Here is a 27,606-nt window from a genome sequence, read left to right on the forward strand (position 1 = left end):
TGAGACTTGTGACATAAAACAGAGATGAACAGCCATATACTAAAGGATGCCTTTATTCGAAATCAAATGAAATAGGTGAAAACAAGCAAAGTAGCTAGGTAATAAAAACAAGCAAATGAAAAGACTACCTAACTTAATTATATGTTCTTTTTACCGACTACATGAAATATTAAAGCTGCAATGATTTTATATTGGTTTCCAATTCCATAGCACAAGATTTGATGGGTTGAATAGGCATAAAAATGTAAACTCAAATTGTAACATTTTTTGTTTTTGCTAAACTCAAATTAAACATATACTACATATCTCTGGCTTTGGATTTATATTGGATTTCGTGATTTTCTTTCTGGTGCTTGATGTTTGAACATAACTCGAGACAGCAGCAATAGTATAAGAGAATGGCTTTGGAAGCTAAGTATATACCTAATGTTACATGCACGCACGTTGATTTAGAAGCTCAAAATGAAAATAAATACTTACAAACACTGATTTTTATATCACATAAATTAACTTTTAAAGAAAAGGTTTTACGTGTAGGTTGACTTATTGTAATGAAGCCAAACAAACTTCAGTAATCTAGAATTTGGAATCTAACTGATCACTGCTCAAGATCAGTATTAAGTCAAACATAGCGGTTGTAATTGGCCACCCTAAAGTAAAAAAAATCACATGGGGATGCTAACTTCTTGATTATAAATAAGTTTTCTGCCAATTAGTCCTCGGGTTTTAAATAAATTATGTATCTAGTTTTTTTTATTATATAAATTATCATAACGGTTACAAGGCATATAACTTGTTTGAGGTCATACAATTTGAAAACAAGAACTTAGAAAGATCAACGGATAACACAAAACATATACTACTACTGTATAGATCAATATGGGCCAAAATTAAGTAATACGGCCCATAAAGTGTGGTTTCAAACTAGTATATGTGGCCCACTTGAGTGTTACTACAATAGTTTCTTTCTAAACACACGTGATGTTTTATATTCGACACGGACCAGTTACGTGTCCGAATTCGCCCGCCTCCCACGATATTTATTACCGAACTTAACCGGCAAGCAAAACAAATCCCTAATCCAAACCATTTTCGTGCGAAAAAAAAAAAAAATATAGAACAAGGTCGTCGTCGGATATCTAGATCATGGAGTTCTGTCTGATCGCCGATACAATCTCAGTTTGCACGGCGAAGCAAGGCATAGCGTTTGGGAAATCTCTACTTAACCGGTGGGAACACATTTCGTTCGCCGATTGCCCCGTTGATCAAGCACCGGCGGTTATCTTTCCCGTCGATGCAATCGCTCCGTCGATACAATCCAGCTCTATGAAGACAATCCGCCGGATCCGCAGAAAGCGTAGCACGAAGCGCGTTTCGCTCGGCGGCGATTCGGAAGAGGGAGGAGATTTTGGTCGGTTTGTATTAGAAGGCGGTTTCGGTGGTAACGACGGTCCGTTCGGATTCGGCGGTGGAGGTGATGGCGGCGGAGGTGGAAAGGGATGGAGCTACGGTGGAGGTGGAAATTGGGATGAGTCATCATCGTCTTGGTCGGATCCGGCGATGGAGTTCGTGTACGAAGTGATTTGCTGGATCGCGTTGTCGAATTGCGTGCACTTTGCGTTTAAGAGGATGGTGAGGATCGTGACGGACGGTGAAAGAGAGAAGTTGAACCTTACATTGTCTCCGGTGTGCTGACAACCGTTGTTGGTTGCAGCCATGTGTCGGAAAATTGATAATCTCATCAAATGATCTCTCGTGTGTGTACATATTTATAGACATTGTACATATATGTACGATGAATCAATGATTATAATGTGATAATTGACAATTTTCTGACATTAGGAGAGTTCAAGGTGGAAATGTAATAACGAATAAGCCTAGTAGACTTCATTACAGATGCATACTTGTTCATGTAAAATGATAACTAGCGTTTATATATTATTCAAGCACTGGCGCTTTGTCTAATTCTCCGGAGCGTGATGACCGTTGGATGATGGTGATTGATTTTGGTTCCAGTTCTGTGTTGCTGGCTCTCTCCTCTCCACCTGCATAGTCTCACGCCGCCTATCGTACCTAGGCCTAGACCGGTTTCTTATCTGGCGCTGTTCAGTGAACCTATACTGTGGTCTTGGTATCACCTTTCCTTCAATGTACAAATCACCTGAACAAAATTTGATAAGTGTATATCTCAAATAATTCAAACGAAAATTCAAAGAACATTACAAACCTCCGTAGTCTTTGTTGGGTACGTCAAGATAAGAATCAGGTAGGACCCAGAGAACACCAGGCAATCCTGTGAAGAATCACACAACTCTCGATTAGGTATCTAACATACACAAAAGCGAGGTCAATAAGTTGCAAACTTAAGACACTGATATGTTCTATGCCCTATTCCTACAGAAAACAATAGTAATTCAGACAGAACAAGACATAAGTTGATACCTTTGACTTTGCAAGAGAGCTCTTCAGAGATCAGAGCACCAAAGCCAGTGTAAGTCGAAGTAGAAACAGAGTAAATCTTCTTCTTTGCCTCTTCCTCGCTACAAAACATACAAATCAATGACAAATACACAAACGAAATGAGAGAAGGACAAAAAAAAATGAAATGGGAACTTGCCTTCCGACAACGGAAGTTAATGTTTTGACATAAGCATTGATCATCTCATCTTCGGTTGGTTTGGGATCATTAAACTCCATGACGATAAGCCAATGCTCGTAATCGCACCCATCGAGAAGAATCGTCTCCTTCGGCGGACGGTTGCTCCAGTTCGGCGAAGGATCGTTCAGCGGAGAGTATCCCGACCCGGATGTCTTGGGTCGGGTGGGCATGTAACACGGGCCAAGTACGGTTCGGGTCGAGGAAAGCTTGTCGATTAGTGGCACGGCGAATCGAGAACGAGAAGAGAGCGTAGAGAACGACGATGAAGAAGAAGAAGAAGAGAGTGTTTTGCTTAGTACTGTCGCTAATTTGCGCCGCGCGGTGAAAAGAGCCATCGCCGATTCGCCGGTGAGGGTTTTGGCTTCTGCTCTCTATCTATCTCTTTCACTTCAGTCTTCAGTCTTTTTCAGACGCTTCGAGAAACTATATGGGCTTTAAATGGGCCTTAATTTATTTATTCTTCAGATATTTATTTCTCTTTGAGTGGGCCTTAACTTATGTATACTTCAAAATCTTATTTTAGCAGTAGAATCATCAATTACACTTATCATATAATCTCAATTTATATTACCATGAATGATGTTCAATTAACTGAAATGTGTATGATATAGATGAAAACTTTACATATAACAATCTATAACGTAGTTCCCCCTAGAACATTCGGATCTAGAGTCAGTTAAAAAGATTTATATGCATGATTTTTTTCACATCATCCACGATATTAATTTTAACCAGAATTTAATAGTTGAATTTGCAATATTCGGTGAATGAAAGGTAAAACTTTTAAATATTAGCTGAAAAATAAATAACATTACCCCAATGTAATAAATAATAAGATTTGCGACTTTCCATATATAGTATTGTTCTTTTAGTTACATCACAGATTCACAATAAAACTGTTTTGGCTTTTTACTGCAAAGCAGTATAGTACTCATGCATAAGTTTATACATGATCTTCTCATCTGTTTCATACTTGTCAATGATAATGCACTGCGAGATTCCTCTTATGTCTCGTTGCAGCTGTTTACTTTCTTATCTCTTAATCAATCCCTCGTTCAGCAATAAAATTATAAAACTATCTATCAAAATCATATTTAACATAGTTTCACTTTATCCCACACATCCATGCCTCCAAGACCATACTATTCATAGGTTTATCATAAAAGCTGGGAAACCGAACATTTTAGATGGAAATAATACAGACTTGTGGAAGCAAAGCTAATATTCCTAAAGACAGAAAATGTAACATAGCCTCACATTATTTCCTTAAATCCCAAAAATAGTAATGCAACTCATGTCTATATTAACCCTCCCATCAAGATCTTTCTAGCCATTTGTTCAAACCTTTGTAAAATTTAAACACCAAAAACCCATCCCAAAAAAGAACCATAGCTAGAAGGGGCCTTATAGCCACAGTTGCAGGCCCCGTCTGCCCCATTTCTAACATGTTAAAAACACATTAATTGCCTCTTTCGGCCTTTTGAGTTTTGTGTATAAAGAAAACCACAAAGAAATGGCGTTGGATGAGGACAAGAAACAGAGATGCCTCGTCGCTGGTAGTGTCTCGGCTGTGCTACTGATCATGGTTGTCTCGGTAGCTGTCATAACATCTAAAAACTCACCCAATGAAAATCAGATCAGGCAAACCACCAAAGCCGTTAAAGCAGTTTGTGCACCTACTGACTACAAAGACATATGCCTCAAAAGTATAATGGACGCTTCTCCCAACTCCACAGAGCCTCTCGAACTCATCAAGCTTGCCATCAACGTCACTATCGAATCCATCAACCAGGGCCTCAAGAAAGCCTCTATAGATGTTAAACCCAAGACTGATGAAGACCCAGAAGCAAAAGATGCTTTTGAGCTATGTGAGAAGCTAATGTTTGACGCTATTGATGATCTTAAAAAATGTCTTAACCGTGGGTTCTCAGCTGCTCAAATTGTAGGCTTTGTTGAGGATCTTCGGGTTTGGCTAAGCGGCGCCATTGCTTTCCAGCAAACCTGTATAGATTCCTTCAAGGAGATTAAGTCTAATACTCTTATGATTGACATGCGCAAAATCTTCAAACCATCAAAAAGGCTTACCAGCAATAGCCTCGCCATGGTTACTGAACTTTCCACCATTCTCCCAAATTCCAACACCACAGGTATCTACCAAATACATCTCTAGTCAGGGCCGACACAGCTTTCAAACATTGAGTCTAAATTTTTTTTTAAATAATTTATTTTTAGGCACATGCCTCTAAATTATTTGTTTTAAAAAATTAAAAAATCTTATTGAATATCCTTGGCTCCAAAATTTTCAGAACCAACCTTGTCTCCAATATATATACATATGAATCAATCAATATGTGATGCAAGTCTTAATGATAACAGGACTAACAAAAGCTCTTTCGAAATACGCCAGAAAGCTTTTGAATACAGAAGAAGATGGTATCCCAACATGGGTTAGACCAGAGGTACGGAGGCTCATGGAAGAAGAAGCACCACCAATAGAATTAGAACCACAACCACCACCACCACCACCACCAGCAAGAACTGATGCGGTGGTGGCTCAAGACGGAAGCGGACAGTTCAAGACCATCGCCGAGGCTCTAAACTTTGTTCCCAAAGACAACAGTCCATTCATCATCTACATCAAAACGGGTATATACAAGGAGCAAGTAAAGATCACAAAGAAAATGCCTTACGTCACTATGATAGGTGATGGACAAAACTTGACCATCATTACAGGCAGCCTCAACTTCGGCATCGGAAGAGTCAAGACTTTCCTAACAGCCACAGTCAGTGAGTTTCAATCTTTCACATAGCCTTGGGCATTTTAACCTCTAAAACCAAAACGAGCCAAACCAAACATATGTACATAAATATCCGAATGGTTTCTAATCTCTAGAATAGAAAATCCAAAATCAAATGAATATTAGAATATCTGAAATATAGTTTACATACCTAAAAATGTTAACTATATTTACTTTTGAGATAGCCAGTATTTATAATCGAATCATTTGAAAAAACTGAATTATCTAAATGTTTTTTAAATAATAATGTGAATTATTCGATATTTCTTATCGGAAATAACCATAATTATCTAAAATTAAATACAAAATACCCGAATCATCTATTTTGATCCGAATCATCTGAAAAATTGAAAGAAACTGGAATCAAACTAAAACTAGAATTTTATGGGATATTAATTGGTTTCTAACTTTGTGGTAAGAATTTCTAACTTTGTTACCCAAACCCAAAAGTTGAAAATAACCAAACAGAAATTAAACTGAATTTCATAAATATAGTTCATATAACTGTATTACTAAAATCAAAAACCGAAAGCCTAACGTTAGAGAACCTTTCTAACCGTGTGTCTTGTCTTGGCAGCAATCGAGGGGGAGCACTTCACAGCGAAGGCCATCGGGATCGAGAACACAGCAGGACCAGACGGACGCCAGGCGGTGGCGATGAGAGTCTCAGCGGACTACGCCGTGTTCTACGAATGCAAATTCGACGGTTACCAAGACACTCTATTCGTCCACTCCCAACGCCAGTTCTACCGCGACTGCACCGTCACGGGAACCATAGACTTCGTCTTCGGCGACGCCAAGTGCATCCTCCAAAACTCCGTGATCGTCTTCAGAAAGCCCAAGAAAGGCCAGACGTGCGTCGTCGCCGCTCAGGGGCGCAGCGACAGGCACGAGTCCACGGGGCTGGTGTTCCAGAACTGCCACATAACGGGAGACGAGGAGTACATGGCCATGAGGCCCGCGAAGAAGTCGTTTCTAGGGAGACCGTGGAAACGGTTCTCGAGGACGATCATGCTGATGTCGGCGCTGGATGACGTGATCGATCCGGACGGGTGGCTTCCCTGGAAAGGTGAGTTTGCGCTGAAGACGCTGTACTTCGCCGAGTATCTGAGTGGTGGGTTTGGAGCGAATGATAGCCTTAGAGTTAAGTGGCCTGGTGTCAAGAATATAACGGCTGAAGATGCGCAGTTATATACTGGAGGTAGGTTCTTAGGTGGTGACTCGTGGATCCCTCACACCCAAGTTCCTTACATTGCCAACTTGTAGGAGATTTTTACAATTTGTACATGTGTGTTTTTTAAATGTGTTCTACTGAAACTGTGTTAGAGTGAAGTTAAGTTGTACTGATTAGCGAATAGAAATAATTAAATAGTGTATGATGTTTAATTTATTGATAGTTTAGTTTACAGTTGCGAGTATTTAGAATTTTGAAAATATGTGGATCACTTCTGTTTTGAGAAATACATTCAGGCAAAAATACTTTAACATTTGAGTTTAGAATGTAGAATTAGGTTTAATATTTTTGATTGAATGTGATAATCAAACTTATGGCATTTCAATCAATTTATCGTATAAATATTTATATATAATTTGATTTGTGTCTTTTAAATTTTAATTTGCTTTGTTTAATGAATATTCAATATTAATATTTTACTTTGATCCATAAAATTTAGGATATCTATATTTTCTGGATTAAATCGAAATAACAAATCAATTTGTAAAACGAAATATATTCAATTGTGCCATATTTTGTCCATCATTCGGACAACAGTCTTCAGTTCAGACATTAAACGTAATCTTATTCGAACATTAGGATGATTATTCATACAAATTCACGTTCTCTCTTCTACAGGACTTAAATAAAGAGAGACTTTTACAAAGAAACATGAATCTTCTTTGTTTTGTTCTCATCTCATCTGAAGCATTAGCAACTCTGGTTTCTCAATATACTCTTTCCACTGGCAGCAAAACCGAGCCACCGTTGCTCCATCCAGAACTCTATGATCCGCAGCTATGTTAACCTGATACCAAAAAAACCAAGTTCTTGATCAAGCTTTGGTACTAACAAGAATCTCTGAAACTAAGAAATGATCTAAGTTTCTTACCATCATTGTCGACGCAGGATAAACAGACCCGTCTTCTTTAAACTTCGGAACTTTCTCGATCCTTCCAAGAGCTATAATAGCAACTTCAGGTAAGTTCAGAAGAGGGGAACCAAACTTCCCACCGATTGCTCCAATGTTACTCAGAGTTATGGTTCCACCTGTTACATCCTCAGGGCTAAGCTTGTTGTTCGTCGCCAAATGCTGTAACCGTGACATCTCTTTGGTTATCTCTAGTAAAGAGAGTGACTGCACATTCTTTATGTTAGGAACGACGAGACCATGTTCAGTAGCCATCGCAACTCCAATATTGTGTGAGCCTTTGAGAACGATCTCTAACGACTCCTCGTTGAAGCAACCATTCACGTAAGGGTATTTGGTTAGAGCCATCGAGAGGGACTTGATCAAAGTGGGGAGGAACGTGTGTTTGACGGTGGAGTCTGTGTTGTGCTCTTTGAAGAAGTGTTTGAGCTTCACGAGCGCGTCGCAGTTTATCTCTTCGACGAAATGAAAGTGTGGTACTTTTGTAGCCATAGTCATTGTCTTGACCATTGCTCTGTTGAATCCCCTGAGAGGAACTATTTGATCTTCAAAGTTGGTGGAAACTGAGTCTCCTCTTATAACAGGATCCTCAGTTACATTTTCTTTCTGGCCACCAAATCGAAGAACGTCCTCTTTCAAGACTCTCCCGTCTTTACCGCTTCCAATCACGAGGTTGATGTCTATGCCAAGGTCTTTAGCAAGGGTACGAACAGCAGGGGTTGAGAGAGCTCCAACAAGACTGTCTAGTTTTGGCTTTGAGCAGATAGGTTCTACATTTTCTGGAGTGTCAGAGGATACTTGAAGAGCATCGTTAGCGTCTTCTACGGCCAGCTTAACCAGAGTCTCTCCAACCTTAACAATAAACATATATATATAATAAGTTATAATATAAAAGACTTAAACGTCAAAATAATTTAGTTGATGTATAGGAAACTTCCCCTAACAAAATCTGCATAATATGCTTAATCACATGGGCAGTTCTGAGATTTTGGGGGCTATAAGTAATTAGTAAAGGATTTTATAACTTTTTTTTTACAAATTTGGAGATCTATTTATATGAAAATTACTTTTTAAATTTTGGGGGTCATAGGCCAATGTGTTTCACTTGGCTATGCTCAGAAGGGTCCCTGATTAATCATAGCCTTATTAAAAAAACTAGACACCAATGATACTATGAGCTTTAAATACAGTTTTAACTATTGAATTAGTCATCTTGTAGGCTTCTCTAACCTTGATAATGTCACCAGGAGCATGTGAAATGAGAGCTACTTTCCCTTTGAAACGGCTTGTTATCTCAATGGTTGCTTTATCGCTCTGAACTTCACAGAGTGGCTGAAACTCTTCCACAGGATCTCCCTGTAATGAGAAAGCAAACATCAAAATGAAATTGAAACCAAAAAGATTGAATCTTTTAGCAAAGAAATGAAGAGAAAGAACAGACCTCTTTCACAAACCACTTGAGAAGCTCACATTCAGCAATACCTTCCCCAGTTTGTGCCAGTGGCACATCAATGAAACCTCCTCCTGCGTTTGAATCTATGGACATGGCTTCGTTCGAAAACAAGCTTCTACTTCCTCCTCCTCCAGACCATTTCATCACCTGCCAGAGATTACGATTAAATATGACTAACTTGTTTGATCTTACAAACATCTAAACATTTCTCAACCTATGTCTCTAAAAACGAAGTTACTTCTGCCTAAAACTAACGGATTAGCTTGTCGGAAACTGATCCCTCGGAGTGGAGCCAAAACAATCAAGCCTCAAAGCTTTTTTTTTTCTAAGACAAAATTATAAAACTTAACACAAGTTGAAGAAACTTACGGAGAGAGAAGGAACAAGGAACGGGCGTGACGTCGGAGAAGCGAACGACTGAGAATGATAAGGAGCTAGCAACGGCGGAGCGCAAGCAGAAGACGAGCTGAATGGGCGGAGAAACCGATGGCTCCGCCAGATCCGCCTTGCGATCATCGTCGTTCACGGTTGGTCTTTTGGTAAACAAAGAGTATTGGGAGAAACAAAAGAAGAAGAAACAAGCAGATGAATTAGGATTCACTTTCTAAGTTATAACAGCTCGACTTTAACAACTCTTGTCAGGCAATGTAACGTGTTTCAGTCCTAATCTGATAAAAGAAGCTAAGTGCTGCTGATTAGATATAACCAATGGATTAGTGCCGATAACAAACAAAAAGAAAATGATCGGATTAGTTTATATATGCCACGTCAGAAATACTTGAGAGCTTTTTAAAGAAGATCAACGGTACACATGTGTCCTGAGTCATGACACCAATCACCAAGTGACTGTTCACGGATCCGGCTTATCTGATTAGTTTGTCGTCAGTAAAAATCAGCTCACGGAACTTTTAAGGAGTATCAAAGGTACACGCGACATGTCTTCTTGAGTCTCTTGACCAACTGATAATTAATCTGAGCTTAATTACCTGATGATCATCTAGTCTAGCTATTAAAAGGCCGAACTGGTGGTTGTTGATGACAGGTGAAGTCGCGCAATCAATATAGTTAGTTGTTGGTTACGACTTATAACCAGTGTAGGCCCAATATGAGTTTATTGGGCTTTTAGTTCCGGGCTTAGTTATGACCTTTGTCTCATTTCCAGAAATAGATAGTTGAACTAGATAATAATGTAAAAATGATCAACGGAAGATACATGTAAATATCCAGAAGAAAATGAAAAAAAAAAAACCATGTATATAAAGAAGAAACAAATCAAATTATCGAAAACATTATCAAATCCACCCACCGTTACGTTGAGGAGTGTGCCAATTATCACACGTCATCTTTCTATTTATATCGTTTTAACTTTCACGCCTCTCCTTAAATTCTGAGCTCCGCGACTCGCAATCTCACCGAAGAAGAGATCAAATGGCTTCACGAACGAAAGGGACGACGACGATGGAAGTTGGCGCCGATGGCGTCGCCGTCATAACTCTCATCAATCCTCCCGTCAATTCGCTCTCATTCGACGGTACTCCTCCTCCTCCTCCTCAGATTTGATCTGGAATCTCTAGGTCAATCTCAGCGTTTGATTCTCATCTTGTGAATCTGAATCATGTGAAATTGGGGGTTACGATTGGTTTTGATCTCATGCTCTCTTAGTGTTAGCGAATAGCTTACGATCTCAGCGTTTGATTCTTATCATGTGAATCTGAATCTTGTATAGTCCGGTTTAGTGTAAACCGAGTCTATTAATATTCGGTTATGTTTCGTACCGATCACACACACTCATATAATAAGTGTGTAAATGTAACTGATTCAGTTACATCAGATAACTAACTTTTCACAAGCCTGTGATAGTGATGCTCTGTTTTTGTGTACAGTGCTATACAGTCTCAAGAGTAATTACGAGGAGGCCTTGAGCAGGAACGATGTTAAAGCTATTGTTGTTACAGGTACGTTTTGGATAATCATTCTCTCACAAGGCGAGAAACACAACGTTTATGTTTTTTTTTTTAAATTACTGCAGGTGCTAAGGGGAAGTTCTCTGGTGGATTTGATATATCTGGATTTGGTGAAATTCAGAAAGGGACGAGTATGTTTTCATTATCTTGGTATCTTTGTTGATTGTATTGGGGTTAGTATTGATGTTTGTAGTAATGTATATTTGGTTTATCTCAGTGAAAGAGCCAAAGGTTGGATACATATCGATTGATATCCTCACCGATTTGCTTGAAGGTTATTTTTCTAACTTACCGGCTTAATTTTGGTTCATGCAATGGTTCTGGTTATATTTTTCTGAGGGATCGTTTTTTTTTTTTGTATTTCAGCTGCAAAGAAACCGTCTGTAGCTGCTATTGATGGGCTTGCCTTGGGAGGAGGCTTAGAGCTTTCCATGGTAGAGTTTCTATGCTTGAAACTGCCGACTTTTTTTGTGACAACCCGCCCCGTGGGACTACCCGTCCATGGGCCCCAGGCTCACAGCGCTGCAGCGCACCGACCCCAACCCCTCTATTATGAGTTCTCTCTAACTCCATAATTAGGTTGTTGGTGAGCTTCGAACCCAGGACCTCACCCTTTAACAGCATTCCCACAGGACAAGCTGTCACCAATTGACCTGCAGATCAATTGGTGACAGCTTGTCCTGTGGGAATGCTGTTAAAGGGTGAGGTCCTGGGTTCGAGGCTCACCAACAACCTAATTATGGAGTTAGAGAGAACTCATAATAGAGGGGTTGGGGTCGGTGCGCTTCAGCGCTGTGAGCCTGGGGCCCATGGACGGGTAGTCCCACGAGGCGGGTTGTCACAATTTTTTAGTGGATGGATGTTGATACAGTTGTTTTTTTTTGTCAGGCTTGCCATGCTAGGATATCAGCTCCTGGTGCACAGTTAGGTCTGCCCGAGCTTCAACTCGGTGTTATTCCTGGGTTTGGAGGTACATTTCAATTTTGTTGGTTATCAATTCCTTAATGTTTGCCTGTCAGCAGATTTTTGATCGCTATGAGCCATAATCTTTGAATCCTATGGAGAATCATATATTTTGATCATGTTTGTGTTGAATGAATCAAGCCACTTTTGTTTTTTTTTCCTTTCCTAATTATGCTCCTTTGGATTGATGCAGGAACACAGCGTCTTCCACGTCTTGTAGGTCTCACAAAAGCCCTTGAGATGATTTTGGTACGTCAGTGCCTTATTCTGATGGTAGGTTTAGTCTGCCTTGGTTAAAATGTAACATCATTTCTTTTGTTGCAACATGTAGACATCTAAGCCGGTTAAAGCTGAGGAAGGTCATACATTGGGTCTTATTGATGCTGTCGTGCCACCTGCGGAGTTACTAAACGCTGCTCGTCGCTGGGCCCTTGACATTGCCGAGAGGAGAAAACCATGGGTTTCTAGTGTTTTAAAGACTGATAAGTTACCTCCTCTTGGAGAGGCAAGGGAGATACTGAAATTCGCCAAGGATCAGACGCGCAGGCAAGCCCCCAACATGAAACACCCCTTAATGTGCCTTGAGGCTGTTGAAGTTGGTATTGTTTCTGGTTCAAGAGCTGGTTTAGAAAAGGTATATTATTCTCTTGTTGTTACTGCGTTATGTGTTCTTTATCGTTTCCCCTGAGAGTGTAGTGACCCTTAACAAATATCCGTTACATTGTCACTTATAGGAGGCTCAAGTCGGCTCAGAAGTGATAAACCTGGATACTACCAAAGGACTGATCCATGTCTTCTTTTCTCAGCGAGGAACTACAAAGGTATGCTAGTGTTTATGCAGTCATGTCATTTAGACTTATGTACCACTAAACATCTGGTTTCTTTTCTTTTTTGTTCTTACAAGATCTTAACTATTAGCATGAAAGCTTCCCCTCTATTTCTTATTCCTTCCTATCTATATTATGGATAGGTTCCTGGAGTTACTGATCGTGGGTTGGTGCCAAGGAAGATTAATAAGGTAGCCATAATTGGAGGCGGGTTAATGGGATCTGGAATAGCCACTGCATTGATCCTCAGTAACTATTCAGTGATTCTCAAGGAGGTTAATGAGAAGTTCTTGGAGGCTGGAATTGGCAGGGTCAAAGGTGGGGATGGATTTGAATATCTATGAAATGTACCAACGAATTGCAATTTCTGACTAGTTTCGTTGATTTAATCAGCTAATCTTCAGAGTCGTGTAAAGAAAGGAAAGATGTCGAAGGAAAAGTTTGAGAAAACCATGTCTCTCCTCAAGGGTTCTCTTGACTATGAAAGCTTTAGGGATGTGGACATGGTCATCGAGGTAATAATTGGCATAATGAGGCTGAGTTTTTTTTATCCTGTATAGTTGCTAAGTGAATTTACTTTGCTTGATGTCTTTTTGGTGGCTTGAACAGGCTGTCATTGAGAATATATCTCTGAAGCAGCAAATTTTTGCTGATCTCGAGAAGTACTGTCCTCAACATTGTATCCTTGCTAGCAACACATCTACCATTGATTTGAACAAAATTGGGGAGCGGACCAAGTCCCAGGATCGGATTATCGGAGCACATTTCTTCAGGTGATTACTTATCTTCTGCAGTTTTGATTAATTTCTCAGTGAAAGTCTTACGCTTGTAGTGGTTTTGCTCGCTCTACATGAATCATGTTTATTCATTTTCCTGATGCAGTCCAGCGCATGTCATGCCACTACTTGAAATAGTTCGGACCAATCATACCTCTGCCCAAGTAATTGTTGACCTGTTAGATGTTGGGAAGAAGATTAGGAAAACACCAGTCGTGGTTGGAAACTGCACGGGGTTCGCAGTTAATAGGATGTTCTTCCCATACACACAGGCAGCTATGTTCCTTGTTGAGCATGGAACAGATCCATATCTCATCGACAAAGCAGTCAGCAAGTTTGGAATGCCAATGGGTCCCTTCAGGTATATCGCATTGTAAAGATCCATGTAAACCTCATACATTGTTTTTAACTGTACCTTCGTTACCTATATGGACGAGTAGATTGTGCGACCTGGTTGGATTCGGTGTGGCGATTGCAACCGCAACACAATTCATTGAGAACTTCCCTGAACGGACATACAAATCAATGATTATCCCACTCATGCAAGAGGACAAGAGAGCTGGTATACCAGAGAGGACAGCTCAATAATGTTCTATTGATTCAACATTGTTCTAAATCTCGTGAACGTTCGTGATTTCAGGTGAAGCCACTCGTAAAGGTTTCTATCTTTATGATGATAGGCGCAAGGCTAAACCTGACCCTGAAATAAAGAACTATATAGATAAGGCAAGGAGCGTATCAGGAGCAAAGCCTGACCCGAAGGTATCTCTCTGTGTCCAATAATCAAGTAGAGATCTTCATTTTGTATTTGAGAGGATCTCACTGTTTTTTTCTGACTATGACTGGTTGCTGTGGCTTGCAGCTGGAGAAACTGTCGGAGAAGGAAATTATTGAAATGACGTTCTTCCCAGTAGTGAACGAGGCGTGTAGAGTCTTTGCGGAAGGAATTGCTGTCAAAGCAGCAGACCTTGACATTGCTGGCATATTTGGAATGGGTTTTCCACCTTACAGGTCAGTGTTGTCATCAAACAAAATATTTTTGTCAAATTCTCCTTATGTTCATTGTGGATTTAATCTAATTATCTCTTGTGAACAGAGGAGGAATCATGTTCTGGGCTGATTCCATTGGATCGAAATACATTTACTCAAAGCTAGAGGAGTGGTCGAAGGCTTATGGTGAATTCTTCAAGCCTTGTGCTTTCTTGGCTGAAAGGGGATCCAAAGGAGCTCCTCTGGTGAGTATTCACTTGTTTATGAAGCAGATTATTTTTTGTTCTTCTTAGGATTGCCATTAAGAAAATCTATTTCACATTTGCTTGTATTACATGACTATTACATAAGAAAATCAACATACTACCATGACTGTTCTCTAATCATGTCCAGTTTAGCTTTGCTCAGTTGTAACTCAGATCATTGACTATTCCTACATCTGTGTTGCAGAGCGCTCCTTTGGAACAATCCAGATCGCGGTTGTAAGGTCAGCGTTTCAACGGGAAACTTTACTTTGTTGCTGCATCTACTGTGTTTCTTTTATGTCCACATTTACTTGCCAAAACGTTGGGATCTTTGGCCTCAGGGAGCTTTTAAAATAAAGTCTCATCTCAGACAGATGAATCTGGGAGAAAGTAGAAAGTAAGTTCTAGTAGCAATAAGATATGGTTGTGTTATGTATGATGCTTTCTCATATAAAGCCGTCAGATACATTTGTTATAAAGTTCTATGGAATAAGTTCTATGATTTATTGATATAATTCCTCGACTCTTAAATCTTTCTTAATTCTACTATAGGAAAGTTAAAAGAAATTTAGTTATTTGATCTGGATGATCAGGGAATATGATTACATGATCTGGATGATTACATGATCTTAATTCTAACACATCTTCGTAATTAATTTTACCCCCCTTAAAAACCAATTAAAAAAAAGAAGAAGGTTGTATCAAGTACATCAACACATACTTGTTATTTTATACAACTTTTTAAGTTAAATACAATGGAGAGGTCATGAACAATAAATAATTTTGTTTGCTTGGTTGGCCTCTATCAGACAGAAGCCGGTGAATTTCTTAATTAACAAAACTAGAAGATAAGTAATAGTTAATACACTAACATGGGGTGTGGGACTAACATGGGAAACAACTAGGGGCATATGCATAGTAAATGTATTTTTCCTTGTTGTCAACCATCAGTTTTATTGATGGCTTGAAATTAATTAAGTAACCAGTTGATCTTAAACCTCAATTATGAGGCAAGTCGACGTCCAACATGATTAACAGAACCCTCACGTGCACTAAGGAACTCAACGCTTTTCTCTTCTCTACAAACTCTGCTCCATTACAGAGAAACGAGAGACAGGACTCAACGGTTTTTGGTTTTGCTTGTTTCTAGTTCCTTGTGTTAAATCTTTTCTGTAATGGTGAACCTCAAAGATCATGACATGGGAGAAGGGATGCAATGCTTAACACATCCTTATACAAAGAACCTTGGTGGGATATGTGCATTGTGTCTCCAAGACAAACTCGGTAAGCTCGTCACTTCCTCTTTCCCACTCTCTAAACCTAACCACCCTTCTTCTTCCTCCTCTTCGTCTTCTTCGGCTAATCTTATCTACAAGAGAAGCAAGTCAATGGCCGCTTCTTACGGTGAGAGTTTCAGCCAGAGGAAACGAAATGGGTTCTGGTCCTTTCTTCATCTATACTCTTCCAAACACCAAACCACCACCAAAAAAGTCCACCATTCTTCGAGACCAAGAAACCAGATCGATAACGAGAAGCACCAGACAACAGAGACAACATCGGATCAGGTCGTTGGTGGAGGCATTGATGTGATAGTTGAGGAAAAAGATGAGAGTGCTAACAAAGAAGTTGCAGAAACGCAAACAAACGGGGTTGGTAGTGGTGGTGGAGGATCATCTTTTGGGAGGAAAGTGTTGAGATCAAGATCTGTCGGGTGTGGAAACAGAAGTTTCTCCAGTGGGTTAGGAGATTGTGCCTTGAGAAGGATTGAGTCTCAGAGAGAACACACAAAGGTCACTAGTAATGGTGGTGATGAAGCTGATGAAGCGATGAGTGAAATGGTGAAATGTGGTGGTATCTTTGGAGGGTTTATGATCATGACACCATCATCATCAACAGTTAATCATCATCATCAACATAAGATGGCGAATAGAAGCGCATGGGGATGGGCAAGTCCAATGAGAGCCAAGACTTCTCATAAAGCTGGTCACAAAAACACAGCTCAAAACTTGGACTCAATTCCTTCGTTGGTTACTATGAAAAGCTAAAAGAGATACACATTGGTTTATATTTCATTCATGTGTTTATTAGTTAGCCTGTTCTTTAATCATTGGTTTGATCTTTTGAGTACAACTGTTTATGTAATGTCACACTATTTATCCTTTTTCATTTCTATGTTTAGCCTATTGGCTAATGTTGTTGATCATCATCATCGATTCATCATAAAAGCTTGAAACCTTTAGGAGAATGAGCTTATGATACTTGCTGCTTTGTCTTATACTGTTTTTATGATTATTTTCTTATTAATGGATTATTATTATTTATCAAAACTATTTCTCTTGTGGTGTCACTTAGACCAGATGTGTTGTTACTTATAGTAGTAGTACTATTATTATTTTTTTTTGAAACACAACTTTCATTAAAACTTAACTTCAAGGACTACAAAGGAAAGAGGGAATTAGACATCCTCTTGAAGACAAATCATAAACTAAAATGGAAAATGATATCAAACCGGATAAGTCTCCATATGAAGTTGACAGCGAATTCAAAACAAAGTCTGAATGCGTCGAAGAAGCTACAACAAAGTCGGATAGCTGAGAAATAGTCACAAGTGACGTTGAGGGACAACCCTCACCAACGAGAAAAACCGAAGTAGTCTCGATTGCACTTTCTGGCCCCGTACAGACCGCTACGCAAAGTAACAAACCGGTGAGTAAGTTGAAACAAGGACTCAGCAGAGAATCCGACTCAGTAGTACTATTATAATACTAACAAATTCCACTTGAAAAAAGCAGTCAACAGAACTTAGGGTTTTAAGTATTAAATGAGTGGAATCCGAATGCACATGCCTTTGCACATGCAACAACAAGAAGTCAACATCTCAAAACTATTATCATCATTATCATCAAGATCAATTTGGTTAGATCACCTACCAGCTAATCTGTAGGTAACATCACAATAAATGCAAGCCAACATATTAGTTTGCTGTCCGACCAAAACCACAAGTTTGTAACAGAGGGGGGAAACACTGGAATGTCTACTCGATCAAGACATCACATAACTATTAGGAATATAAACAAAAAAAAATCATGTTATGAGAGACCCTCTATGATTACATTAACACATTCACATTCATAATTAATGTGTTTTTTTTTCAGACATAACAGCAGTGTTATGATAACATTAATAAATTCAGATGATATAATATGTGGAAGAGATGGTCGAGACAAGGATATCAAGAGGGGTCCCTGAGATGAAAATAAAGACTGACAATTCTGCAAAGAGACAGAAGAGAGAAAAAGGCTGCCTTCTCACTTAACCCTATACACATATATATCTTACGTGGTCATCTGAATACGATCAATTTTCCGTTGTGAAATATATACAGAGCATTTTTACATCAAAATGTAGTAGGGACCCATTTCATTTCACAATGTAACTGTTATCTTAGAGTTGTTTTTTCTTTTGTTACTACAACGTAAAGATGTTATTGCACTCTGTTGAGGCATGAACTTCGTATCAGCGAACGCAGTATTTAGCGTGTATAGAAATGATTTTGTTCTCTTTTTTGCTTTTCAGTCAAGTGTGTCTTTTGTTTAGGACTTAAAGCAAGTGTGTATTAGATTCTGATGCAAGAACTTGATTGTCTAACTATCACGTAACTTCTTAACATTGCATTGGTTGGAATAGAGCAAGCACGCTTGATGAACATATATATATGAGTAAACGTGATTTCAGGGTCATTTATCTTGAATCTTGTTCGAGCCATGCAAGGTACTGATATATATTCATTTCAAGATCATAAATACTTTAAAAGTCAACATCTATCTACACATAAGTGAAATGGACGACTCAACTACAATCTTACATATATGTTATACATGTACAAATATCACAATAAGCTTATTCATTTCACACTATTTTATAGCTGTGTACCTATTTACTCATAACTTTGAGCTGATTGTTGAAAATGTAATGTCTACCTCGTATCCTTGTCTTTTGTGCTATAACGGAACCCATCCCTGTTTTTTTACCGTCAGAAGTTAGTATTGGTTCTATAAGATTAATTAAACATCTGAAAACTATTATGACATTGCTTGTGTGTATTGTTTACCTTGATTACTCCAGCTTCTGTACCGCAAAAAACAATGTCATTACCAGTAAAGAGGCTTGTTATCTTGCTTCCTGCTGATAACCTTCCCACTTTCTGTTGTGTCCTTCTCAACCAAACCTTATTTTCCAATAACGATATGGACATAATTTAATGTTAGTACAAATTGTGATGATCCCACATGTATAATTAAGATAAATGCATAAATAAGATAATATTATGTTATAACTTTGTTCCTTATGAATCCAGTATCATTTTAATGAAAGGCAAGTGATATACAACCATATATACCTGAATAGTGCTTGTGGATGAACTTCGATTCAAGTAGATGAAGTCTTCAACAACACTCATGGCTACTATATTGGACCCCTTTTCAGCTGATATTGACATTTGGGGCTCATAACTCCTTCTCAAGTCCTATAAGCCATATTGTTTTAAGTCACTTTCTTTAATTAATCCCATTACGACAAGTTCTAATATTATAGATTTTACCTTGATGTTGGACATCTCAACATGGGTGCTTGAGCTATATAACATGTCTTTGTACACAACCACTGAGCTGATGGGCTTGTTTTGAATTCTCCAGCTCCTCGTTGGTGCTCTGATCTCTTTCTCCCGTTTATTTGCAAGGATCAATTCCTAAACAGCTATGTTATAACTTTGTTTCTTATGAATCCAGTATCATTTGAATGAAAGGCAAGAGATTTATGGCCATATGTACCTGTATGCTTGAATCTATGCATCCTATGTACATCTTTCCTTGGGATGCTACCATACTCTTCACACTTTTACCTTTGAAGATACTTTGAGATATTCTTGATGAATCAAGCATCTGTAGAAAGTTATTATAGCTTCCTTTGAGTGTTTAAGTTGGAGCTGGTGATTATTATCTGATTTTATCATGTAATAATGAGAGATATATCTACCTTCATCTTGTGCCCCTTGGTTATGACAAAGATCATATTTCCTAATGCTTCCAGTTTTCTTATTGATTCTTTTGTTTTTATGACTTCAACACATTCCAGCTTTCCTTTAACTATCTGCCATATCTATATAAGAGAAGTTAAAACAAACATTTCACATGAAAAAAGAATAAACCTGGAAGAAGACAGTGAGCTGAATCATTGTCATACCCTGATAGTTTTATCAGCAGATCCACTTAAGACGCTCTCTCCTGTTTCAGAAACTGAAAAGCATGTTACAGCGCTTTTGTGCTCCTTGATGTTCCATAGAAGCGTTGATGATAATTTCTCATCCACATTCCACACCTGATAATATTGCATGTTCTTGGTAAACTTTCTTTATACATTTTTATTAAAGTATATGACTGACACATACCTTGACTGAACCATCTGAGTATCCACTAAAGAGAAAGCCTTTATGGTAGATGAGGGCTGTTACAGCCCCACTGCCAGATTGATGCATCTCTATGGTTTGTGTATGAACACAAGATATCCTCTGGTCCTATAAAAAATGATCTGAAAATATGAGTCCAGCTCTAAAACCTGACATCTAAAACTTGAGTATGATCATTCTATTATACTTATGTATAGCTTTAACTTGTGGTTTCAGTGATGGTTAGAGATTGTAATAAGTTGAAGAAGACTTACTGATTTGCTGAATAGATAATATGTTGCTTTATGCAATTCATCTGCCATCCAAGTCACATTTGAAAGACGTCTTAAAGACTCCCTAACTCCTTCCGAGAAATTGATTAGTTTGTGGATCCCTGAATGCACAATATATTTTAGTATAAGAACTTATAAATCTTCACATATAAACTTTTCAAATTCACCTTTGCCAGAGCTAAAATTGTAGATGCATATACAAGCAAGAAGTCTCACTTCAAGCTCCAAACCAGGGTGTAAAAACTGTGCTATCTCTTCAAGTAAGACTTCACATGCTGAATATTTTAAACTATTTGGACCTTTTGAAATCTCTATACTGAGCCATGCAATGGCTATAAGACATGCCTTTGCTACACTCTTGTTTTTGCTCTTTAAACCTTCTTGTAAACCGCAAAACGTGGCTTTTCCTGTCTCAATGATTCTTCTTGCTATCTTACAACACCAGCCATCTATTCCTGTATCCTGCAAAAACTTATGAATTTTAGTCTTTTTTGGCTTGGCTTGTTAGTTACTATTAAATTTAAAAAATAATACCTGCAAGCATTCATCTGACCAGTTTATGTTTCTTATCATATTCATGTGTGACATTGAACTTAGACCACCTCTTTTCATCAGCCAAGCAGCAGTGTATGGTTCTCCTTTCCATGAATAAGTTCCACCGATGTTCGAAAGAATCAATGTAGATAAAATCTGCATATTTGAGCATTCACTATCTGTAACTGCTTCAAGGAGAGCTCTTGTGGCCTCATTTCTGAACCTTTTGCTCTCAGGAGGGGACTCCTGTTGAGAATTCCCATAACAACTTATTTCTTTAGGAATCTAATAAACAAGACATGGCTTTGAGTGTTTAGAACTAACCAGAACATTCAGTTGAAGCAATATATCTGCTGCAAAGAGTCTGTGATCTCCCTGCAACTGTTTAATACACTGCAGCAATGTATCCTGAATGTCAAAACTTCCTTCTTTCTTTATCTGCTGCAGTATCTTAATTGCTGATGACCTGAAAGTACAAGTATGTTATATAGTGTAAAAATAAAAGTTTGCTTGTTGAGAATATACCTTGGTATCTTCAGAACCTCATGAAGAAACTGAAGAGCAATGAGGATTTCTTCTCTGTCATTGCTCTGCAATAGATGCGCAAAAGGAGCCACTCGGGTATGCTGATAGATATACTTCCTGTTAACTCCATCAAACTCCATGCATTTGACTAAAACTCTGGCCAAGGAGATGAACTCCCCTGAGTTTCCACTTTTTGCAACATCAAGAAGTCCACCAAGGACATTAGGTGAGCTTATCTCAGCCAAGTGCATTGTGTTTGTAGCATGATCAAAAGCAGTAATAAGCACTTCAATTATCATCAGTGATGCTGCAGGAGGTGTCAAGAGAGGAGGTGAAGGTCTAAACGTGTAAGAACAAGAAGAAGAAGAAGTTGATGCAACAACATCCACAAGAGCTGGTAACAGCTCAAGCCTTTTTATTTCTGTTGGAGATGGCTTTATAAGGTAGATGAGAATAGCTGCTTCTTGCACATTTTGTTTCAGGGCGTTTGCTAAATGGCTTAGATTCAAACCCTTCCTCTTGACCTCCTCTATAGCTGTTCTATTCACTGATATGATCTTGGTAAGTGCAGTCATTGAAGCCTTTATCACAGTTTTCTCTTCAGAGCTTGAAATGGCCATAAGAAGCTGATCTAGAATCACATCCTTGAGCATGCTATACTTGACTCCTTGTTTACCGTTGAGCATTTGGTAGATCATTGTAACCTCTGAGAGATACTTCTCATCATCGTTCCCTAGCACTTCCTTTATAAAGCTCTGAAGATTCTCCCATAGACTCATTCTCCTAGCTCTTCTTGAATGCGTCTGAACTCCATCTCCTAGTCTTATGGTTTGCAGATTCCTTCTCATTCCTTCAAAAGTTATGGAACCATAGGCTGAATCTTCTTCTAACTCCAGTTGCCTCAAAGAAGAGACATCTTCTATGTGTGCACTCCTGGTTTTATATGCTTGCTGAGCCTGAATGTCAAAGATGGAACGGTTAAAATGACCAATTAAACTGTGGGATCTCTTGGCTAATGTCTCTTCACTATATGATTTGCTTGGCTGAGAATCATTCAAGAAGTCATTGAGGCTCATGACTCTTGTGTTTTTTCCAAGCTCTGGATTGTAATCTTCATGCAGGTTCAAATCCAAACATGGCCTTGATGCTTTGAGTTTGTTAAACATGTCATTAAGCTCATCCTCTTGCATATCAACACTCTGGATGTTCTGGTACTGCAATGACTTCAACAAGAAGTTAAAAAAAGTTTTAATGTTACAAGAAAATGTTATGGTCATTAATAAAGATACCTCACAGGTTTCAGATAACTCTAGCTTCTCTGCAAATGAATGTCCATTAGCTGTAGATACCTCTGGCCTGTTCATGTCTATATGTTAGAAACATTGTATATACTTACTGACTATGTGTGTTTGGTTATAAGCTTAGAATCCATACCTATATTTATTTGGCCTTTGAAGTTGTTTCTCTGTACATTCACTAGGCCGTTGATGACTCTTTCCATATGATATAACCTGGTAATAAGTTGCTCTATATTTATACTTCCTTGCAGTCTCTCTGATCTCTTCATCTGACTTAGACACACCAGGAGTGAAGAAAAGGCACTGGCAGAGCTCAGGGGCAATGTCATTTCTCAGGACATCAGGTGAGACCAAAACTGACTGGAGAAAATGCAAAGTTGTCTGCAGGGAATCACCTTGGATACAGCTTACAATGGAGAGGTAGAAGTAAGAGAAAGCAACCAAGGTTGAGTTGGGAACACCTGAAGTGGTGGTTCCTTGTTCCTCAAGCAACGCAGGCATTTGAAGCATCCTCTCTGAGTTTCTGAGGCGAGACATCTTCTCTTCAGAGCTTTCGGGCTGTAAAGAAGCTTCGATGCTTTCGATTCCCCAATAGAGATTCGAGAGAGCAGAGTGTTCTGAAGAGAACTCAAACAAAGTATTCTCCTCTTCAATGCTTAACATGCTAACGCATTGCTGCTTAAGTGAGAACCATACTTCGGGGTTTGATATAACGCTGAGAATGTAGTCGTTGATGGAAACTACAATTTCCTGAATGGATTCAAGATCAGAACTCTCGTTACAGGAGATAAGATTTGGAGGAGAAGCCATTTTCTGATGCACTGTTGCACACAAGTTTAAGATGGTTATATGGGGATAAGATGAGAGAAGAAATGAAGTGTGAGAGAGAGACTAGAGAGAGCATAGAGGTGTAAGAACAATGTAGTCTCGTGAAGGAACAAGCCAAACTCCAAGAAAGAATGAAAACGATTGGTCCTAGTTTGTATTCTTTTGCTGTCAAAAGGATACATAGTAAAAAAAAAGTCAAAAGTGTTGCGTGTGTCTGAGGAAACCTAAGAGAAAGAGCATTAGGAAAATAATTTCAGCCTTAAAAATATTGTAACGGAGGCTATGATTTGTATTAAGTAGTGGAAGAGGACGGTTGGTGAGATTATTAAGATTAGAAATATTTATTTCAACCACATTGTGCATACTAATGTCCATCAATGAGTCTTATCTTTTTACCATTTGTTTAAAGTTTACATAGGTGCATGTGGGACTATAACCCATGACCTAACTTGGATAAATGATTAGAGAACACCCACAAGATCACTTATCAACTCTTTCACAACTTGGACCGTAAGGTTTGTGAGAGACAATGACAAAACAAGGTGTTATACTTTTTTCTTACTTTATGTTTAAACTCGAGTATATTTACATATTATACCTATGCTAAATTTGATGATTGTGTCAAAAACCCATTTTGTATCTTAGTTGGATTTGGCCTTTGAGGTTATAAAAAAGAATATGATAAATTGGTTGAAGAAAAAAGTTGGGCCCCATGAAAAAGAAGTAAGCTTGAGGATTGTCTGTCACGGGGAACGGTAAGCTATGATGAAAATAGAAGAAGCTAAGGTACAAATAAAATAAGAATGGCCAAGAGCTCATCTCTTTCTCATTATGCAATGCAAAACAATGGTTTTTAATTTTCTATGTCCTTTGTGTGTTGTTTAAATAGTGATCAATGATTCAGTGGGGAGTGGGTTTACTCTTCAATCTAAAACTATAATCATTTCAGTTGGATTGTTAGATAGGTGACAAGTAAAGACTTGCAGATAGACCTTGGTAAAGTTATTTGTCATGTACATGAATTTTCTTTGGTAAAGTTATTTGTCATGTACTAGTGTCATTTGAAATTAAATAGGTAACTCATCAATCTCATTTCAAGAAAGAGATTTCTCACAACACCAACTAGAAAAAAAATTAATAATACTGACCAACTAATTAGAGTCATATATTGTTGTTATTATAACTTCTCTATTTCTCATATACTTGGAAAATGTTAAAATAATTGATCTATGTCACTAAATTATACTTATTCTGGTCACATATCTAAAGAAAAATCTATAGTTAGGCATGTTCGAGGTGTAGTTGAATAATTTGTGAGTGAGGTCAATGCACTAGTATAAGATCAATAAACAAATCTTTTAGAATATACCAAAAATAACATACTGGCCATCACACATGATTGAACTCAGGGGCCGAGGAAACAACATAGAGCCCATTAGTCGTGGGCCATACTTTTACAAATTTTATGATCTACTTATGGTGCTTTATGGTCGGTAAATGTACATGAATCCCACTAAAACATTAAAGATCCTGACATACTTTAATTTTCTGCTAATTAAAGTAGTTCTGTAATTCTGTTAATCGAGTAATATTATCGTAAACAACGTTTGAAAGGGAACGTCCCACGAGTTTCGAAGTAATTTTCAAAACGCAAAAGACGAAAATAATTTGAACTTTACAAAAAGACAAACGCGTCCCTCGCTTCGCTTCCATTACATATTCCAACTGTAACCAAAAAAAGAGAAAAAAAGAGAAAAAAAAAGAGAAAAAGACAGTCTCACACACACACTCATCGAACAATGTATCAAGATCGTCAAGGCGTTATAGGCGGTGGTGGCGGATCTACGCCGCACGGTATCATACTCGCCGTCGTTGTCGCATTGGTAGTGTTCGTTCCGTTCTTCCTCGGAGACGGCGGCGAAGCCATCACAGAAGGGATCGCTGAGCTTCTTAGTCCGGTGGGACTTCTCTTACTCCCCATCGTGCTTCTCCTCACCATACAGTTCCTCTCGTCGGAGCGCGGTTCTTTCGTGTCGGCCATTTTCTCCACCGGAGAGCCCGAGTCTATTCACCGGGTTAGCGGATCTCCTGTCGGCGTCGCGCTGTTCCTAGTCCTGATCTTGTTCTTGCTTTACAACCGCTTCTCCATCTTTGGTGGAGGTGATGATTCCGACGACTGATGCGACGTCGTATCATCAGATCTGTAGTTTTTATTTATTTATTTTGTTTCGAAAACAATTAATGGATTAATATATTTTATTCGATTTTTGTGTCTTTTTTTATTTTCTTTTGATTTATTTAACGGTTGAAGTCAACTACACAGCGGTTTGATGTATGTAGTTACGCACGCGAGTCATGTGACTTATGCCGAAAATTTTTCATGTTTGATTAAAGTGAAATGGTTATAATTCATATGAAACTTTTATTTTAGTTAAAATAACTTCAAAATACACTATAGTTCTTTTATATGAGGATTGTTGAGTAACATATGGGAGACGGACACATTGGAGTTTCGGAATCTTCGTCCCCACCACATGACCACGTGAGATTATTATTAGAGACATTTTTCTGCTACCTCATTTGCAATCTTCATTTAATACTAATAATTTCGTACGCACCATGTTACTACTTTTACTGGCGAAATTCTCTATGACAAATAATATTTTATCATTGAAAAATATGTTTATTTTAATAAGTAACTGACTTATAAAAATAATTAAATCAAAGCATCATTTATTATATTACTCAAAAATCATCATACAACCAGAGTAAACCGACCGGACTGATATTAACCTGTCAATTTTCTCTCTCCTTTCGCTCTGTCCTCTCTCTAGATTAGTCACAAAGGAAGGATTGAGAGGAGACCTCTACCGGAAGTTCCATCTCATTTCTGATTAGTAAACGTGATTTTGGGAAGCGGTGTGTCTCTTTATACCGCTATCGCCAGCTTTTGTTTCCGGGAAACGGTGGCTCTGATAGCACCGACTCCGCCAGCTCTTCTCTCCGGGAAAGCGGGTGCTCTGATAGCACCGTTCTTTCGCCGGTTCCTCTCCGGTTTGTTCCGGTGATAAGTTCTCGATCTACGCTTTTGCTCTTCCTTTGCCCAATCGACTCTCGATCTGAAAATCTGTATGATTTTTCGGATCGATCGAAGATGATTGTTGTTGTCTTCAAAGCATGGATCGACGGTGTTTGAGTTCTATAGGTCTTCATCGGTTTTGTGTTCCAAGGTTGAGTTGACTCGCGCTTTTGCTCTGATCCCGGCGGAAGCTGTTGTACTCTTCCGGTGGTGGTCCGATATTTGCGGCGACGGAATATGCATGCCGATGAAGAGCTTCGTGACGTGGTCAAGACGTGGCGGCCGAGTGTACGCGTGTCCCTCGCAGGGAGGATTTCGACACGTATTCTCTTCACGCATCTCGCGGGGAGGAAGAGGCGTCTTTTTAGGTTAGTTCGTTTGGGCTTAGGGCCCAATAGGTTTATGGTCTGGATAGCCCTTGTGTTTTGGGCTTCATGGTTGTACTTCTGTTTTCGTTCTGGGCTTGGCCTTTAGGCCTGGTCTTTTTAATAAAACTCTAGATGGAATAAAAAAAAAAAAGAGTAAACCTACGGGACTAGTACAACCCAAGCAATTAAGGTTTGGATCACGGGTTAAATATGTCAAAGTCCAAGTATGTTGGGCCTCTTACCCTCTATCTCGGAGAGAGTGTTATGGGCCTTACTCCCCTCGGCCCAAACCTATGTCTTCCTTCTCGTTAAACCTCGCCTTCTCACTTCAATTCCTTACAAAACTAAAAGCTCTGATTCCTGTCTTCTTCAGAAGCATACTTTCACTACATCACATTGAATTCGAGTTTAATCAGCTA

At 38.8% G+C, this 27,606-nt stretch overlaps 8 protein-coding genes across 8 annotated transcripts; 5 read left to right on the forward strand and 3 right to left on the reverse strand.

Moving 5' to 3' along the window:
• Nucleotides 1-1,018: 1,018 nt before the first annotated feature.
• LOC106389034 (twist-related protein 1-like) lies at nucleotides 1,019-1,838 on the forward strand. The gene has a single exon (XM_013829219.3). It carries the CDS (start codon nucleotides 1,147-1,149, stop codon nucleotides 1,693-1,695), a length of 549 nt encoding a protein of 182 aa, XP_013684673.2. The 5' UTR covers nucleotides 1,019-1,146; the 3' UTR covers nucleotides 1,696-1,838.
• LOC106389031 (multiple organellar RNA editing factor 3, mitochondrial-like) lies at nucleotides 1,792-3,062 on the reverse strand. The gene is made up of 4 exons (XM_013829217.3): nucleotides 2,618-3,062; nucleotides 2,443-2,540; nucleotides 2,228-2,293; nucleotides 1,792-2,161 (listed from the first exon to the last, which is right to left on the reverse strand). The coding sequence occupies exons 1-4, from the start codon at nucleotides 2,992-2,994 to the stop codon at nucleotides 1,962-1,964; spliced, it is 741 nt and encodes a 246-aa protein (XP_013684671.2). The 5' UTR covers nucleotides 2,995-3,062; the 3' UTR covers nucleotides 1,792-1,961.
• Nucleotides 3,063-3,393: 331 nt separating this feature from the next.
• LOC106389028 (probable pectinesterase/pectinesterase inhibitor 23) lies at nucleotides 3,394-7,056 on the forward strand. Its single transcript, XM_048776314.1, has 3 exons — nucleotides 3,394-4,806; nucleotides 5,036-5,446; nucleotides 6,035-7,056. The coding sequence occupies exons 1-3, from the start codon at nucleotides 4,173-4,175 to the stop codon at nucleotides 6,721-6,723; spliced, it is 1,734 nt and encodes a 577-aa protein (XP_048632271.1). The 5' UTR covers nucleotides 3,394-4,172; the 3' UTR covers nucleotides 6,724-7,056.
• Nucleotides 7,057-7,235: 179 nt separating this feature from the next.
• Nucleotides 7,236-10,033, reverse strand: LOC106389029 (lipoamide acyltransferase component of branched-chain alpha-keto acid dehydrogenase complex, mitochondrial-like). Its single transcript, XM_013829215.3, has 5 exons — nucleotides 9,424-10,033; nucleotides 9,043-9,201; nucleotides 8,832-8,957; nucleotides 7,563-8,453; nucleotides 7,236-7,478 (listed from the first exon to the last, which is right to left on the reverse strand). Exons 1-5 carry the CDS (start codon nucleotides 9,568-9,570, stop codon nucleotides 7,365-7,367), a joined length of 1,437 nt encoding a protein of 478 aa, XP_013684669.2. The 5' UTR covers nucleotides 9,571-10,033; the 3' UTR covers nucleotides 7,236-7,364.
• A 443-nt stretch (nucleotides 10,034-10,476) lies between these two features.
• LOC106389027 (glyoxysomal fatty acid beta-oxidation multifunctional protein MFP-a) lies at nucleotides 10,477-15,321 on the forward strand (the record flags this gene model as incomplete). The annotated part of the gene is given in 18 exon segments (NM_001315691.1): nucleotides 10,477-10,585; nucleotides 10,938-11,009; nucleotides 11,084-11,149; nucleotides 11,236-11,292; nucleotides 11,385-11,452; nucleotides 11,907-11,988; nucleotides 12,175-12,230; nucleotides 12,313-12,615; nucleotides 12,716-12,802; nucleotides 12,952-13,126; nucleotides 13,202-13,323; nucleotides 13,418-13,581; nucleotides 13,691-13,945; nucleotides 14,025-14,146; nucleotides 14,225-14,346; nucleotides 14,447-14,595; nucleotides 14,681-14,819; nucleotides 15,025-15,321. Coding segments are annotated over 18 exon segments (2,178 nt in total). The 3' UTR covers nucleotides 15,061-15,321.
• A 248-nt stretch (nucleotides 15,322-15,569) lies between these two features.
• On the forward strand, nucleotides 15,570-17,028 carry LOC106389030. Its single transcript, XM_013829216.3, has one exon. It carries the CDS (start codon nucleotides 15,995-15,997, stop codon nucleotides 16,862-16,864), a length of 870 nt encoding a protein of 289 aa, XP_013684670.2. The 5' UTR covers nucleotides 15,570-15,994; the 3' UTR covers nucleotides 16,865-17,028.
• Nucleotides 17,029-18,584: 1,556 nt separating this feature from the next.
• Nucleotides 18,585-23,803, reverse strand: LOC106389025 (putative E3 ubiquitin-protein ligase LIN-1). Its single transcript, XM_013829211.3, has 15 exons — nucleotides 23,049-23,803; nucleotides 22,904-22,970; nucleotides 21,615-22,837; nucleotides 21,414-21,555; nucleotides 21,090-21,335; nucleotides 20,723-21,017; nucleotides 20,538-20,656; nucleotides 20,266-20,391; nucleotides 20,061-20,195; nucleotides 19,854-19,976; nucleotides 19,649-19,759; nucleotides 19,420-19,566; nucleotides 19,219-19,344; nucleotides 18,931-19,047; nucleotides 18,585-18,838 (listed from the first exon to the last, which is right to left on the reverse strand). Exons 1-15 carry the CDS (start codon nucleotides 23,720-23,722, stop codon nucleotides 18,821-18,823), a joined length of 3,669 nt encoding a protein of 1,222 aa, XP_013684665.1. The 5' UTR covers nucleotides 23,723-23,803; the 3' UTR covers nucleotides 18,585-18,820.
• Nucleotides 23,804-25,299: 1,496 nt separating this feature from the next.
• LOC106389036 lies at nucleotides 25,300-26,004 on the forward strand. The gene has a single exon (XM_013829222.3). The coding sequence runs from the start codon at nucleotides 25,540-25,542 to the stop codon at nucleotides 25,918-25,920; it is 381 nt and encodes a 126-aa protein (XP_013684676.1). The 5' UTR covers nucleotides 25,300-25,539; the 3' UTR covers nucleotides 25,921-26,004.
• The last annotated feature ends 1,602 nt before the right edge of the window (nucleotides 26,005-27,606 follow it).

Source organism: Brassica napus, chromosome A3, assembly GCF_020379485.1.
Source record: "Brassica napus cultivar Da-Ae chromosome A3, Da-Ae, whole genome shotgun sequence".
Classification (NCBI taxonomy): Eukaryota; Viridiplantae; Streptophyta; class Magnoliopsida; order Brassicales; family Brassicaceae; genus Brassica; species Brassica napus.

Coding starts and splice junctions, on each gene's coding strand:
- LOC106389034 (XM_013829219.3), top strand. CDS start 1,147: ATGGAGTTCTGTCTGATCGCCGATACAATCTCAGTTTGCACGGCGAAG.
- LOC106389030 (XM_013829216.3), top strand. CDS start 15,995: ATGGTGAACCTCAAAGATCATGACATGGGAGAAGGGATGCAATGCTTA.
- LOC106389029 (XM_013829215.3), bottom strand. CDS start 9,570: ATGATCGCAAGGCGGATCTGGCGGAGCCATCGGTTTCTCCGCCCATTC. Junction 9,202..9,423: donor TCCTTGTTCCTTCTCTCTCC/GTAAGTTTCTTC, acceptor AATCTCTGGCAG/GTGATGAAATGGTCTGGAGG. Junction 8,454..8,831: donor CTCCTGGTGACATTATCAAG/GTTAGAGAAGCC, acceptor TTTATTGTTAAG/GTTGGAGAGACTCTGGTTAA.
- LOC106389028 (XM_048776314.1), top strand. CDS start 4,173: ATGGCGTTGGATGAGGACAAGAAACAGAGATGCCTCGTCGCTGGTAGT. Junction 4,807..5,035: donor CCCAAATTCCAACACCACAG/GTATCTACCAAA, acceptor TAATGATAACAG/GACTAACAAAAGCTCTTTCG. Junction 5,447..6,034: donor TTTCCTAACAGCCACAGTCA/GTGAGTTTCAAT, acceptor TTGTCTTGGCAG/CAATCGAGGGGGAGCACTTC.
- LOC106389036 (XM_013829222.3), top strand. CDS start 25,540: ATGTATCAAGATCGTCAAGGCGTTATAGGCGGTGGTGGCGGATCTACG.
- LOC106389025 (XM_013829211.3), bottom strand. CDS start 23,722: ATGGCTTCTCCTCCAAATCTTATCTCCTGTAACGAGAGTTCTGATCTT. Junction 19,760..19,853: donor CCAAGGGGCACAAGATGAAG/GTAGATATATCT, acceptor AACTTTCTACAG/ATGCTTGATTCATCAAGAAT. Junction 19,567..19,648: donor GCATAGATTCAAGCATACAG/GTACATATGGCC, acceptor ATAGCTGTTTAG/GAATTGATCCTTGCAAATAA.
- LOC106389031 (XM_013829217.3), bottom strand. CDS start 2,994: ATGGCTCTTTTCACCGCGCGGCGCAAATTAGCGACAGTACTAAGCAAA. Junction 2,541..2,617: donor TTAACTTCCGTTGTCGGAAG/GCAAGTTCCCAT, acceptor TATGTTTTGTAG/CGAGGAAGAGGCAAAGAAGA. Junction 2,294..2,442: donor GCTCTCTTGCAAAGTCAAAG/GTATCAACTTAT, acceptor GATTCTTCACAG/GATTGCCTGGTGTTCTCTGG.